Source organism: Tamandua tetradactyla, chromosome 9 (assembly GCF_023851605.1).
Source record: "Tamandua tetradactyla isolate mTamTet1 chromosome 9, mTamTet1.pri, whole genome shotgun sequence".
Classification (NCBI taxonomy): Eukaryota; Metazoa; Chordata; class Mammalia; order Pilosa; family Myrmecophagidae; genus Tamandua; species Tamandua tetradactyla.
Genome location: NC_135335.1, coordinates 81716575 through 81730897, shown reverse-complemented (window position 1 = coordinate 81730897; position 14323 = coordinate 81716575). Strand labels below are relative to the sequence as shown.

Below are 14323 nucleotides of genomic sequence, written 5' to 3'. Positions count from 1 at the left end.
TGGGACTTTACCCCTCCCCTGGCAAAGGCACAGGCTCCAGATAAGCCCCCAAAAGAGCTCACTTCTGCCTATGCCTGGGGCAGTTGCAGCCTGAAAAGTCCTGCCTCTGTATCCAGAGGCAGTCAAGCCTTTGTAGATACACAGCCACTAAAACCTCTGTTTCCTTCTTTTTCTCCCTCCCTTTTTCTGTCAGTCCTGCCCCCTTGGTACTGGGGCAAAAATGAGCAACCTCCGCTTTGATCAGGTTCACCTAAGCTGGGGGCCTATTTTTAGTAGCTAGAATTTGTTAATTAGTTCCAGAATTGGCGTTTGATTGTGCCCAGTCCCTGCTGCTGGTAAAGTCCTTTCGTTTCCCCTCTGGAAAGCGGCCTGTGGGGGAGGGGCGCTGGCTGCTGCAGCTTTGGGAACCCACAGTTCAGGGGGGTGCTCGCAGCAGGTCCAGCTGGTCCAGACTTGGGTACGCTGTGTGTTCGGTCACTGTCGTGATTCCGGGAGCTGTTCTGTACTGTTTCTGGTTATTTAGTAGTTGTTCTGGAGGATGAACTAAAATGCACACATTGTTAAGCCGCCATCTTGACCTGGAAGTCATTTTTTATTTTTTTAATGATTTTTTATTAAAGAAAAAAATTACAAATAGAAACGCAAACATCCTTAATATATACTCATTCCGTTCCACATATATAATAAGTAATTCAAAATGTCATCACATAGTTAGAGCCTCTGGTTTTAAAATTTGTTAGTTGTCACCACTTGTAAAATAAAAAATTTAACATAAAAATGAACTTAATAGTCTCTTTTGAGAAATCAGAGGCTTTGTGAACACTAGGCCCATATTGTTCACATAGCAGCAGTTGATTAGAGCTAGGTTAGATGAGCAGTCCAGTCTCTAGTTTGCTACAGCCCTTCTTTGGCTCCCTTTACCCAGTCATGTTCTCTGCTTGTACATTGTAAATATTTGTGTTTGCAACCCTCAACCCATTTTAATTGTATGTATTTGTCATTGAACAAGAAATTACTATTTGTTCAGAAGTTGTTTTATCTTCTCAACAGTAGGAGGATACTGTTGTAGTATTTTAGGTTCACCATTTTACATAAGAAACTGAGGCCCAGTAAATTATTACATAGTAAGTGACAGAGCTGGTGTTGATTTGAATTGCCAGGTGTTTGTAGTTTCAAAGTCTGCGCTCTTGATGGCTGTTCTGTACTGCCTCTCAGTTTTGGTTCATTCTGTGGTCCTTAGATATTTTTCACTGGAGGCTTTTAGTACTTCTGGTATTTTGCCTTCTTTTTTAAAAACCATGTTGCTTATTACCTTATGAGTCTGAATAACTTTAGTCTTTTCCCAGATGATTTCCTTGTCTTCAGTTTTCTTTCCCTAATATACCCAGAAAAGACTTAAGAAAGTAAGTTACCATAATAGCCAAATATTACTGCTGCTAATACTTAATTTCCAATCTTCTTTAGAAAATGATACTTTAGTGTATGTGTGTGTGTGTTTGGTAATATATTTATCTTTTGAAATAATCATACCAGGATTTTTTTATTGATTAAAAAAATTAAACAAAACATTAAAATATCATTCCATTCTACATATACAATCAGTAATTCTTAATATCATCACATAGTTGCATATTCATCATTTCTTAGTACATTTGCATCAATTCAGAAAAAGAAATAAAAAGACAACAGAAAAAGAAATAAAACGATAATAGAGAAAAAAAAGATTATACATACCATACCCCTTACCCCTCGCTTTCATTTACCACTAGCATTTCAAACTAAATTTATTTTAACATTTGTTCCCCCTATTATTTATTTTTATTCAATATGTTCTACTCTTCTGTTGATATAGTAGCTAAAAGGAGCATCAGACACAAGGCTTTCACATTCACAGAGTCTCATTGTGAAAGCTATATCACTGTTCAATCATCATCAAGAAACATGGCTACTGGAATACAGCACTACATTTTCAGGCAGTTCCCTCCAGCCTCTCCACTACATCTTAAACAACAAGGTGATATCTACTTAATGCGTAAGAATAACCTCCAGGATAACCTCTCGACTCTGTTTGGAATCTCTCAGCCATTGACGTTCTATTTTGTCTCATTTCACTCTTCCCCCTTTTGATTGAGAAGGTTTTCTCAATCCCTTGATTCTGAGTCTCAGCTCATTCTAGCGTTTTTCTCAGTCCCTTGATGCTGAGTCTCAGCTCATTCCAGGACCTCTGTCCCACGTTGCCAGGAAGGTCCACACCCCTGGGAGTCATGTCCCATCCAGAGAGGGGGAGGGTGGTGAGACTGTTCGTCGTGTTGGCTGGAGAGAGGGGCCACATCTGAGCAACAAAAGAGGCTCTCTTGGGGGTAACTCTTAGGCCGAAATTTTAAGTAGACTTGACCTATCCTTTGTGGGGTTAAGTTTCATGTGAACAAACCCCAAGACTGGGGGCTCAGCCTATAGCTTTGGTTGTCCACACTGCTTGTGAGAGTATCAAGAATTCAACTTGGGGAAGTTGAATTTCTCCCCATTCTCACCATTCCCCGAAGGGGGCTTACAAATACTTTTCCAGTCACTGATCAAATCATTCTGGGATTCATCGGGGGATCACTCTGGACAAACCAACAAAATCTCATGTGCTACCTGAGATTCCAAGTACTTGTGACATTCAATCCAACTATCTACATGAGTTATATTAGGAAATGCTCTAGTCAAAATATAAATTTTGTAACAAACATTTTTTTAACTTTTTTTATTAATTAAAAAAATTAACAAAACATTAAGATATCATTCCATTCTACATATACAATCAGTAATTCTTAATATCATCACATCGTTGCATATTCATCAACAAATAAACATTTTTTGCTTTAGTCTCACACATAAGGTGACATTTTAAAGTATTAATTATCATCTATTTTCAGCACCCTACAATAATGACATTCCTTTGTTCTTCTTCATGCAAAAACATTTTTAAAATTTGTACATTGTACATTTCACTATTATTATAAACTCTAGGCATTCCTGGATTGTACCATCTCGATCTATTACATCTATCTTTCTTTCTGATTCATTTATGTCCCCAGCCCTCCTCCCTCTATCATTCTCACATGCAGCTCCATTCAGTGTTTTAACATAATTACATTACAATTAGGTAGTATTGTGCTGTCCATTTCTGAGTTTTTGTATGCAGTCCTGTTGCACAATCTGTATCCCTTCAGCTCCAGTTACCCACTATCTTACCCTATTTCTATCTCCTGATGGTCTCAGTTACCAACGACATATTCCAAGTTTATTCACTAATGTCAGTTTATATCAGTGAGACCATACAGTATTTGTCCTTTAGTTTTTGGCTAGTCTCACTCAGCATAATGTTCTCAAGGTCCATCCATGTTGTTACATACTTCAAAAGTTTATTCTGTCTTAAAGTGCATAATATTCCATCATATGTATATACCACAGTTTGTTCAGCCACTCATCTGTTGATGGACATTTTGGCTGTTTCCATCTCTTTGCAGTTGTAAATAATGCTGCTATAAATATTGGTGTGCAAGTGTCCGTTTGTGTCTTTGCCCTTAAGTCCTCTGAGTAGATACCCAGCAATGGGATTCCTGGGTCATATGGCAATTCTATATTCAGCTTTTTGAGGAACCGCCAAACTGCCTTCCACATCCCACGTTGTTGGGTGACACTCCCACCAACAGTGAATAAGTGTGCCTCTTTCTCCGTATCCTCTCCAGCACTTGTCATTTTCTGTTTTGTTAATAATGGCCATCCTGGTGGGTGTGAGATGATATCTCATTGTGCTTTTGATTTGCATTTCTCTAATGGCCAGGGACATTGAGCATCTCTTCATGTGCCTTTTGGCCATTTGTATTTCCTCTTCTGAGAGTGTCTGTTCAAGTCTTTTTCCCATTTTGTAATTGCGTTGGCTGTCTTTTTGTTGTTGAGTTGAACAATCTCTTTATATATTCTGGATACTAGACCTTTATCTGATATGTCGTTTCCAAATATTGTCTCCCATTGTGTAGGCTGTTTTTTACTTTCTTCATGAACTTCTTTGATGCACAAAAGTGTTTAATTTTGAGGAGCTCCCATTTCTTTCTTTCTTTCTTCAGTGCTCTTGCTTTAGGTGTAAGGTCCATAAAACCGCCTCCAATTATAAGATTCATAAGATATCTCCCTACATTTTCCTCTAACTGTTTTATGGTCTTAGACCTAATGTTTAGATCTTTGATCCATTTTGAGTTAACTTTTGTATAGGGTGTGAGATACGGGTTCTCTTTCATTCTTTTGCATATGGATATCCAGTTCTCTAGGCACCATTTATTGAAGAGACTGTTCTGTCCCAGGTGAGTTGGCTTGACTGCCTTATCAAAGATCAAATGTCCATAGATGAGAGGGTCTATATCTGAGCAGTCTGTTCGATTCCATTGGTCAATATATCTATCTTTATGCCAGTACCATGCTGTTTTGACCACTGTGGCTTCATAATATGCCTTAAAGTCAGGCAGTGTGAGACCTCTAGCTTCGTTTTTTTTTCCCTCAAGATACTTTTAGCAATTCGGGGCACTCTGCCCTTCCAGATAAATTTGCCTATTGGTTTTTCTATTTCTGAAAAGTGAGTTGTTGGGATTTTGATTGATATTGTGTTGAATCTGTAAATCAATTTAGGTAGAATTGACATCTTAACTATATTTAGTCTTCCAATCCATGAACACAGTATGCCCTTCCACGTATTTAGGTCATCTGTGATTTCTTTTAACAGTTTCTTGTTTTCTTTGTATAGGTGTTTTGTCTCTTTAGTTAAATTTATTCCTAAGTATTTTATTCTTTTAGTTGCGATTGTAAATGGAATTCGTTTCTTGATTTCCCCCTCAGCTTGTTCATTGCTAGTGTATAGAAACACTACAGATTTTTGAATGTTGATCTTGTAACCTGCCACTTTGCTGTACTCGTTTATTAGCTCTAGTAGTTTCGCTGTGGATTTTTCAGGGTTTTCGACGTATGGTATCATATCGTCTGCAAACAGTGATAGTTTTACTTCTTCCTTTCCGATTTTGATGCCTTGTATTTGTTTTTCTTGCCTTATTGCTCTGGCTAGAACTTCCAACACGATGTTGAATAACAGTGGTGATAGTGGACATCCTTGTATTGTTGCTGATCTTAGGTGGAAAGTTTTCAGTTTTTCCCCATTGAGGATGATATTAGCTGTGGGTTTTTCATATATTCCCTTTACCATTTTAAGGAAGTTCCCTTGTATTCCTATCCTTTGAAGTGTTTTCAACAGGAAAGGATGTTGAATCTTGTCACATGCCTTCTCTGCATCAATTGAGATGATCATGTGATTTTTCTGCTTTGATTTGTTGATATGGTGTATTACATTAATTGATTTTCTTATGTTGAACCATGCTTGCATACCTGGGATGAATCCTACTTGGTCATGATGTATAATTCTTTTAATGTGTTACTGGATTCTATTTGCTAGAATTTTGTTGAGGATTTTTGCATCTATATTCATTAGAGAGATTGGTCTGTAGTTTTCTTTTTTTGTAATATCTTTTCCTGATTTTGGTATGAGGGTGATGTTGGCTTCATAGAATGAATTAGGTAGCTTTCCCATACCAGGATTTTGAACACTGATTTCCACAGAATTGTAACAGTCTGTGGATAATTAAAGTGACCTGTGAATAAAAGCATTTCAAGAACAAGTAAGTTTTTGGAAATGCTGAATTTATTTAGCTGTTCCTGTTTTGTTGACTTTTCTTTATTTCCATTATTTCATTATGATAAATATTGTGTTGATCAGTGTATTTGAATATAAATCTTTGTGCACTCTACATAAATCTTCCTACCTAAAGGTCCGTATACTAGATTTTTAGAAGTGTGTCAAAGAATCTGAACATTTTAAAAAGTTCTGCATACATACAGACTTATTTATATAATTTCAATGTAAGATACTTTTTATGTACTATTTTGTACCTGCTTTTTGAATGTCGAATATGTATCATGGGCACTTTCACATATTGTAAATGTTCGTAGAAAACATGAAGAAAAATCTTAAAATGGTTATTGTATATCTTATAATATTTACACAATATATTTGTATTATATTTTATTGTGGGTGGACAGTCTTTTGAGTTCTTTCTTAAACAACAAAAGGCTTCTATTAAGCACATCTTAAGATCATCAGTGACTCTTAATACCAACGACAAGAACTCTTCTTAATGTTTGCAGTTTTAAGGGCTCCAGGAACCAGTAACCTTTTCCCCATCCACGTTGAGCCATTGTTGAGAAAAAAGGGAACCAGGAAGATGGAGAAGGAGATAGTGGTCTTACCACACTGCACATCAGCTGGATTGAAAGTTGTGGTTTAGATGTGCAGCAACATCAGGTTTTTTTTTTTTTTTTAACATGGGAATTGAATCCGGGTCCTCTGGCATCACAGGCAAGCATTCCTGCCTGCTGAGCCACCGTGGTCCACCCAACATCAGGTTTCTTGAAGTCCTTACCTCCTAAATGTGGATCTTGGAATTGAAATTTAGAAATCGAAGGAGTCTGATGTGTCAGTTGCTGGAGAGTACTTATAGCTTAGTTCTAAATATTCTGATCCAGTCATGCCACCAGTCCATCCAATTTCCAGTTTGTGGTGGTAGGATCTTGGAACTGCCTGATAACAGAAAGAGTATATCTCCATAGCGTATCTCCTGCATCATTGCCTCATTTGTTATTGTACCGTCATCCTTTCTACACGGCTCCTTGCCAAGTAGAAAGTATGACATATTATATGAAAGAGGGTAGTTTAACCCAGTTTAGGTTACACAGCTCCCTCTTGAGTTCTAGTGTTAAAAGTTGGCGGATTGTCTGTGTCTGACCTTGGAGACTCCCCAACAACCAATGATTGATGGAAGCAGGACTCTGTGGTCAACTTAGATGGTGCTGCAGTGGGAAAGTCTGTCTCTCTGATAATTATTAATATCTCTGATTATTAATGTTGATACTTAGCAAAAGGCAAGTAGAATTGCTTTGAATTCATTTCAGGGTGCTCTGATTTTCTGTCTCTTCTGTTCTGTTTCCCAGTTTTATTGGTGACCTGTGAGCTACGTATAATAGAACATTTAAATGTGCCTTTTTAAGATTTTCTGTCATTACAGCTCACCATTGCAAAATATTAGGTCTCAGTAGTGTCTCATATTCTTGCATGTTGCCTTCTCTTTTAGACTGTCTGCTTTGAATCTATTGAAGTTATGTTTCTCAGGATCCTCTAGGGTACTATATAACTAAGAGACTCTAGATGTCTCCTCTCTCCCATCTTTGTATTTTAGAACATAGGAACTGATTTCTTGTCATAATCTTTATCTTCTAGGGTTCCAGAAATGTCCTCTTGTGGTTTCTGGCTCCATCAAGACATACTTGTTCTTTCTACAATGGGTAGGCAACATCCTTGAGGTGCTGGTATTCCCTAGGTCAACTGCTGCTTCTTCATCAGCAAGTTGATTGTCTGACCTGTGGCCCTCTCTTAGTGTCACCCTAAAATTAGAGCATTAATACCCTATCCTTGGATTAAATTACAGCATGAAGATTGGTTGGTAGGATCTCAAACCCATTTGAGGATTTGAAGTGATTATTGGCTTCCAAGTATGAGAGCTGTGTAATACCATGAATTACATAGTCAGAATTGGTTATAATTTTTATCACTGCTTCTTCTTTACTCCCTCACAATATAGTTGCAATCTTATAAGTTACTTGATACTGCCAGATACTTACTAACTAGTCTTCCCTATGTATTTTAACAAGTTTTGTTAAATGTGACCCGCTTGCTCTGCTTCATAGATATGGTATAAGATTTTTTTTTATTATTATTAATGGAAAGAAAGAAAAAAAAAAGAAATTAACACAACATTTAGAAATCATACCGTTCTACATATGCACTCAGTAATTCTTAACATCATCACATAGATGCATGATCATCGTTTCTTAGTACATTTGCATCGGTTTAGAGGAACTAGCAGCACAACAGAAAAAGATATAAAATGTTAATATAGAGAAAAATAAAAGTAGTAATAATAGTAAAAAACAAACAAACAAAAAAACCCTATAGCTCAGATGCAGCTTCATTCAGTGTTTTAACATGATTACTTTACAATTAGGTATTATTGTGCTGTCCATTTTTGAGTTTTTGTATCTAGTCCTGTTGCACAGTCTGTATCCCTTCCGCTCCAATTACCCATTGTCTTACCCTGTTTCTAACTCCTGCTGGACTCTGTTACCAATGACATATTTCAAGTTTATTCTCGAATGTCCGTTCACATCAGTGGGACCATACAGTATTTGTCCTTTAGTTTTTGGCTGGACTCACTCAGCATAATATTCTCTAGGTCCATCCATGTTATTACATGCTTCATAAGTTTATCTTGTCTTAAAGCTGCATAATATTCCATCGTATGTATATACCACAGTTTATTTAGCCATTCTTCTGTTGATGGACATTTTGGCTGTTTCCATCTCTTTGCAATTGTAAATAACGCTGCTATAAACATTGGTGTGCAAATGTCCGTTTGTGTCTTTACCCTTAAGTCCTTTGAGTAGATACCTAGCAATGGTATTGCTGGGTCGTATGGCAATTCTATATTCAGCTTTTTGAGGAACCGCCAAACTGCCTTCCACAGTGGTTGCACCATTTGACATTCCCACCAACAGTGGATAAGTGTGCCTCTTTCTCCGCATCCTCTCCAGCACTTGTCATTTTCTGTTTTGTTGATAATGGCCATTCTGGTGGGTGTGAGATGATATCTCATTGTGGTTTTGATTTGCATTTCTCTAATGGCCAGGGACATTGAGCATCTCTTCATGTGCCTCTTGGTCATCTGTATTTCCTCTTCTGGTAGGTGTCTGTTCAAGTCTTTTTCCCATTTTGTAATTGGGTTGGCTGTCTTTTTGTTGTTGAGTTGAACAATCTCTTTATAAGTTCTGGATACTGGACCTTTATCTGATATGTCATTTCCAAATATTATCTCCCATTGTGTAGGCTGTCTTTCTACTTTCTTGATGAAGTTCTTTGATGCACAAAAGTGTTTAATTTTGAGGAGCTCCCATTTCTTTCTTTATTTCTTCAGTGCTCTTGCTTTAGGTTTAAGGTCCATAAAACCACCTCCAGTTTTAAGATTCATAAGATATCTCCCTACATTTTCCTCTAACTGTTTTATGGTCTTAGACCTAATGTTTAGATCTTTGATCCATTTTGAGTTAACTTTTGTATAGGGTGTGAGATACGGGTTCTCTTTCATTCTTTTGCATATGGATATCCAGTTCTCTAGGCACCATTTATTGAAGAGACTGTTCTGTCCCAGGTGAGTTGGCTTGACTGCCTTATCGATATGGTATAAGATTTTGCTATGGCACAAGGTGCCATCTATTTTTAAATGTATCCCAGTTTCAGAGATATTAAACTTTAAAAGTGTATGATTTGGAGTTGGTAAAATATAGTATCAAGGTTAGCACTAGATAGAAATGAAAAGATTAAAGGTCTCCTCGACACTTCACAAGGCCAGAGATGGTACTGCTGCTTCCATCTCAGATAGTTCCCTTGCTAGCTGGTGACCTGTCTCTGTATTGTGGCAGGAATTTACTGCAGAACATTGTTGGCCTAGATCATGACCAGATTCACTTGGTTCTTCTCTGATCTGCTTTTCTTCTAAGAAACTTCATTCTTAAGTGTGGCATTGCTATATGTGATTTTGTTATAGTCTGTTTTCATTTTTATTCAGCCCTATCATTTTAGTGCCTCCCTTTTCTTCCCTACATATCTGGTGAATTCCTGATCATGGTCTTAAGGATCTTGACAGGAGGTCGTCAACCTACTGGACTATTCTCTTGCTTGCTATTTCTTTGATGTTTTCCTTCATTTATCGTTGGATGATTCCTGGTGAGTCCCAGAAACTCTGGTACAAAGCTACCTATGCAATATTTCTACTTTCCCCTATGAATTCAATTCTGTACCAACATAAGTCTTTTCATGATAATGACTAAAAGCTATTTACTAAATGTAGCTGTTCAAAGTTTGTTATTAAATACCTCTGATATCTTAAGGGGTTGATTGCTTTAGGGGTTAGAGATTGCTAACATCTCTGGGTATACTGGGAGCAGTTAAAGTAGTAGAGACATGTTTAGTTCTCTGATGTCAAATGTATGCTTCCAAGTACTGTTCAGCTTGAAATTCCAGGATTCAGAGACAGGGCATAGTCCTGTCCACTTCTGTTATTGCTTTGTGAGATATAGTATGTTGGTGACAGTTGGCAGAAATTATTCTGGGAGTTCTTATTTATGTGTCCAAACTAGTTGAAGCCAGACATCTGTATATTTTATTTCATTTCCTAAATGGGTTTAGTTTTCATGGATACACCAGCCATGGATTTTACCTAACCTACATAAATTATCAGTCTTATTTGTCACTGTATTAACCGCAAATCTCTGGTCATCTTATTTGTCAGATCCTTAATGCTTATTAAAGTTAAAAGGATTCCCTCAAATCCAGTCAGTGCCTGCTTCCTCTGCTTCATATTTAATCAACTTCTTTAAATTGATATTTTTGTTTTTTCCTTTATAGCTCCTGAACCTGAATCCTCATTTTCACAAAGCCTTCATTAACAGGAATGGTATGCCTTATAATTCCTTGTATCAGTAATGACGTTCCATGGACACTGATGGTCATTCATCTTCTGAAGTATAGGTTGACCATTTGACCTGGTCAAGTACCAAGGCTGACCTTGGAAAAGTACCAGAACTGAGGGTTCCCTCCCTAACCCTGAGCCCTCTGTTCTTCTTGGCCTACTCATCCTCCTATGAAGATTATGCTACCCTGTTCTGAGTCTTAACCAGTTATAAACTTTTGCTATCTCATGAGAGCTGGATACTTAAATCAGTAGCTGGTAACTCTGCTGGTGAAGTTTATGGCTTTTATTTGGGTAACTTCAGTTATTTGTATTCCAAAGAGTGTCCTGATTCCATTTATGAAACTTGGCTCACTTCGGTATCCACAGAGCTCTAAATATCTATCAGTCTAATTCTTTCTGTTTTTTCCACCTTGGGCATTGCCCCAGGCTTTCTCTTGGGCTCACCTGATAGTTTTATTCTTTGTTATTCCAAATTTTAGACTTACTTTCTGTTTGTGGGCCCAGCATCTGCTTTTCTAATACAGTCTTCCAAAATTAACCTTGTGATTGTATCCTAAACAGTGATGAGTTGATCATATACAAATTTTCCTCGAGGTGAAGTTGGTCAACATTGATTTTTTTCTGAGTTTCTTGCCCACGTATGCTAATAATTAACCACTATAACCTGAGGTTAACTGAGTGTTCTCTGATCCTTGCAACCTGAAAAAGTATAATAAACACATAGCTTTAATAAAGATTGTGTAATGATGTATTTCTGAATCTCTGGCTTTAAAGTTATTAGCTGTTTTTTCTTCATAGAAGGGTATGATAAAAATAAAATGAGTTAGTGAAAATCTAGATGAGTAGTATATACTGATTGTATTTTTTCTGTATTTTATTTAAAATTATTTGTTTTTGACTCTGAATTCAAAGTAAGTTAGCTGTCTTCTTTTCTTTTTAAATAGGGTTACACATCATTTTGGAATGACTGTATATCATCTGGATTGCGTGGCTGTATGTTAATTGAATTAGCATTGAGAGGAAGGTTACAACTAGAGGCTTGTGGAATGAGACGTAAAAGTCTTTTAACAAGAAAGGTAAGAGGAGTGCTTAATAACATCTTTTTCAAAGAGTTTGTGCTGCTAAAAATGAAGAATGTTTCTCCTAACAGATTTCATAAATTGAAGGGGGAGTTGATTTTAAAAGTCAGTCTTTACTGAATAGTTTTTGCATATCATTTTTGCATTCTTGGTTTTCTGGTTCTTTGTACATGTAATGAATAATTAATTCACTGTTAGCATCACTGGACAGTTTCATTTGCTGCTTCTGAAAGCTATCATTTTGAAAGAACTGTCATAACTTTTTAAAAAAAATTCAAGTGTTTTTGTACATTTTAACTACCCATAGCCTATTTATGTTCTCAGCAGAATATGAAATTTATCAGATATCTGCCTTCTCCACTGTAAAAATCTGTGTAGGTAATTTCTGCTATGATAAAATAGAGGTTTTTAGAATTTTTAACTTTGGCCACAATCGCAAATTTAAGACTGATTCTCTTCTGGTCTGTCATTGTGTTTCTTGGGAACATAGTGTTTCAAAATGTTTTTTTCTTTAATACAGTCCTAATGAAATTCAAAAATATTTATGTTGTTTAACTGCACATTTTTTGATGGATATGTTCCCGAGATTAAATTACTCTGTAGGAAAGAAGGTCAGTGTTGTATTCTTGAAAATAATATACAGAGTAAACATGCATATTAGAAAATATTCTACATGGTATTCTTCTAATTGCAAACTTTATTGTGAAATATTCACATACCATATAATCCTTCCAAAATACAGTGTCTGACAGTGTCACAATCATCACACTTATTTTGAGTCATTTTCAAAATGACTCCAAACAGAAAAGTAATGAGTAGACATAAAAAAGAAAACTCAAAACACCTTATACCCCTTGTCCCGCGCCCCCCACCCCTATTATTGACCCCTAGTATTGGTGTGGCACATTTTATTACTATTGTATGAAAGACTAATAAGGTATTACTATTAACTATAGTCTGTAGATTGCAGTAGGCACTTTTCCCTTCTATACCATTCTATTGTTAATTCTTTGTACAAATGTTTGTATTAGTTCATGAAATAATTTATTTTTATTTCTAGTGTTAATCATAAGCAATGTCTACTACAAGGTTCACTGTGTTATGTAATCCCGTATTTTACTCTAACTTTCCTTCTGATAACACACATGACTAAACAACCCCTTTCACCTAAACTCACCTACAATTCAGCACTAGATTTATAATCCCAATAACAAATTACCCTCACATCTATCCATTTCCAAACATTTAAGTTCAACCTCATTAAAAATTTTGTACCTAATAGGCAACTGTTCCCTTCTCTATCCTTATTCTAGAGTCTCTTGGTAACCTGTATACTAAGTTTTATGACTATGTGCATGGGATTTTAAAATTAAGTTTAGCCTAGTTATTGAAAGTCAAGTGAGCTTGGCATGAGATTAGTTAAAAAGTTATTTTTAGATAACTGTATATAAAGCAAAATATGATTTTTCATTTACATAATTATGGAGGAGAAAATCTTAGAAGCTGACATTTTAGTTATTAATGAAATTTGCTGCTAACGGTAGGAAATAATTTTGTGTTAATGTTGTGGTACCTAACCTAAAGTAAAAAGCTTTTGATACTAGTTCTTTTTTTTTTTTAAAGCTTTTTTATTGTATAATTTATTGTATAATATAACATATATACAAAGCAAAGAAATAATATGTATGGTATAACATAACATATATATAAAAGCAGATATCATACAAAGACGAAGATCAGAAAGGCACCAGACATTAACAACAACTCCTTTATACCAGAAGAAATTAGAGAAATGCCTTCAAAATTCTTTGGAAAAACAATTTTAAGTCTAATATTCTATTCCCATCCAAGCCACCACATACAAGCAAAGTACAAGAACATTTTCAGACATGATATCAAAACATTTTCCCTTCACAAGGGTGAAAGGAAAAATAAGATCCAGAAAATAGTAGGTTCAGAGAAGTAAAAATATGACCAGGTTGACAGATGTGTAGTAGGAACAAGAGCAAAACCAATCCATATTGAAGCACAAGGGAATTTTAGTGGAGCTGTCTGATATATTGTGTGTATTTATATACATCTGATATATATACAAAAAAAGACTTTTTTGTTAAGCCTTTGAGTACAATTTTGATTTTGTAACTATTACATATATATTAATTTAATAAAATCAATAATTATTTTTAAAGTAACTTGAATCGTATTGGAGTATTTTTCTGAAAGACTCATCAACTACCTAGTTAAGATCATATATATTTGCAGACCATGCAGGCAGGGAATGTCTCTCTTAATCACCACTGTATTCTCAAGGTCTAGCCAATGCACGGTACATGTAAGAACTCAGTAAATTTATGATGAATGAATAAATAAATAGAAAGAACAAACAACTGATTTTGTTGTTCACCCACACAAAACTGGTGTAATTTATAAGTTCCCACAAAAAGCAGTAGTTTTCAAAGCATTCTTCAACCAGTAGTTATAGGACAGATTGTCTATTTCCCACCAGTATTTTTATGGTTTTAGTTTTTAAATATTTTTTTTCAGTGTTTTAACATAATTGTATTACAGTTAGGTAGT

The 14323-nt window shown here is 35.8% G+C and overlaps 1 protein-coding gene across 1 annotated transcript in view; it reads left to right on the top strand.

The window, feature by feature from the left end:
* GOLPH3 (golgi phosphoprotein 3) overlaps positions 1-14323 on the top strand; it is an 82426-nt gene that overhangs the window by 45195 nt on the left and 22908 nt on the right. Inside the window, exon 2 of the mRNA XM_077116913.1 lies at positions 11612-11743. Coding sequence (XP_076973028.1) covers positions 11612-11743 — 132 coding nt within the window. The remainder of the gene's footprint in view (positions 1-11611; positions 11744-14323) is intronic.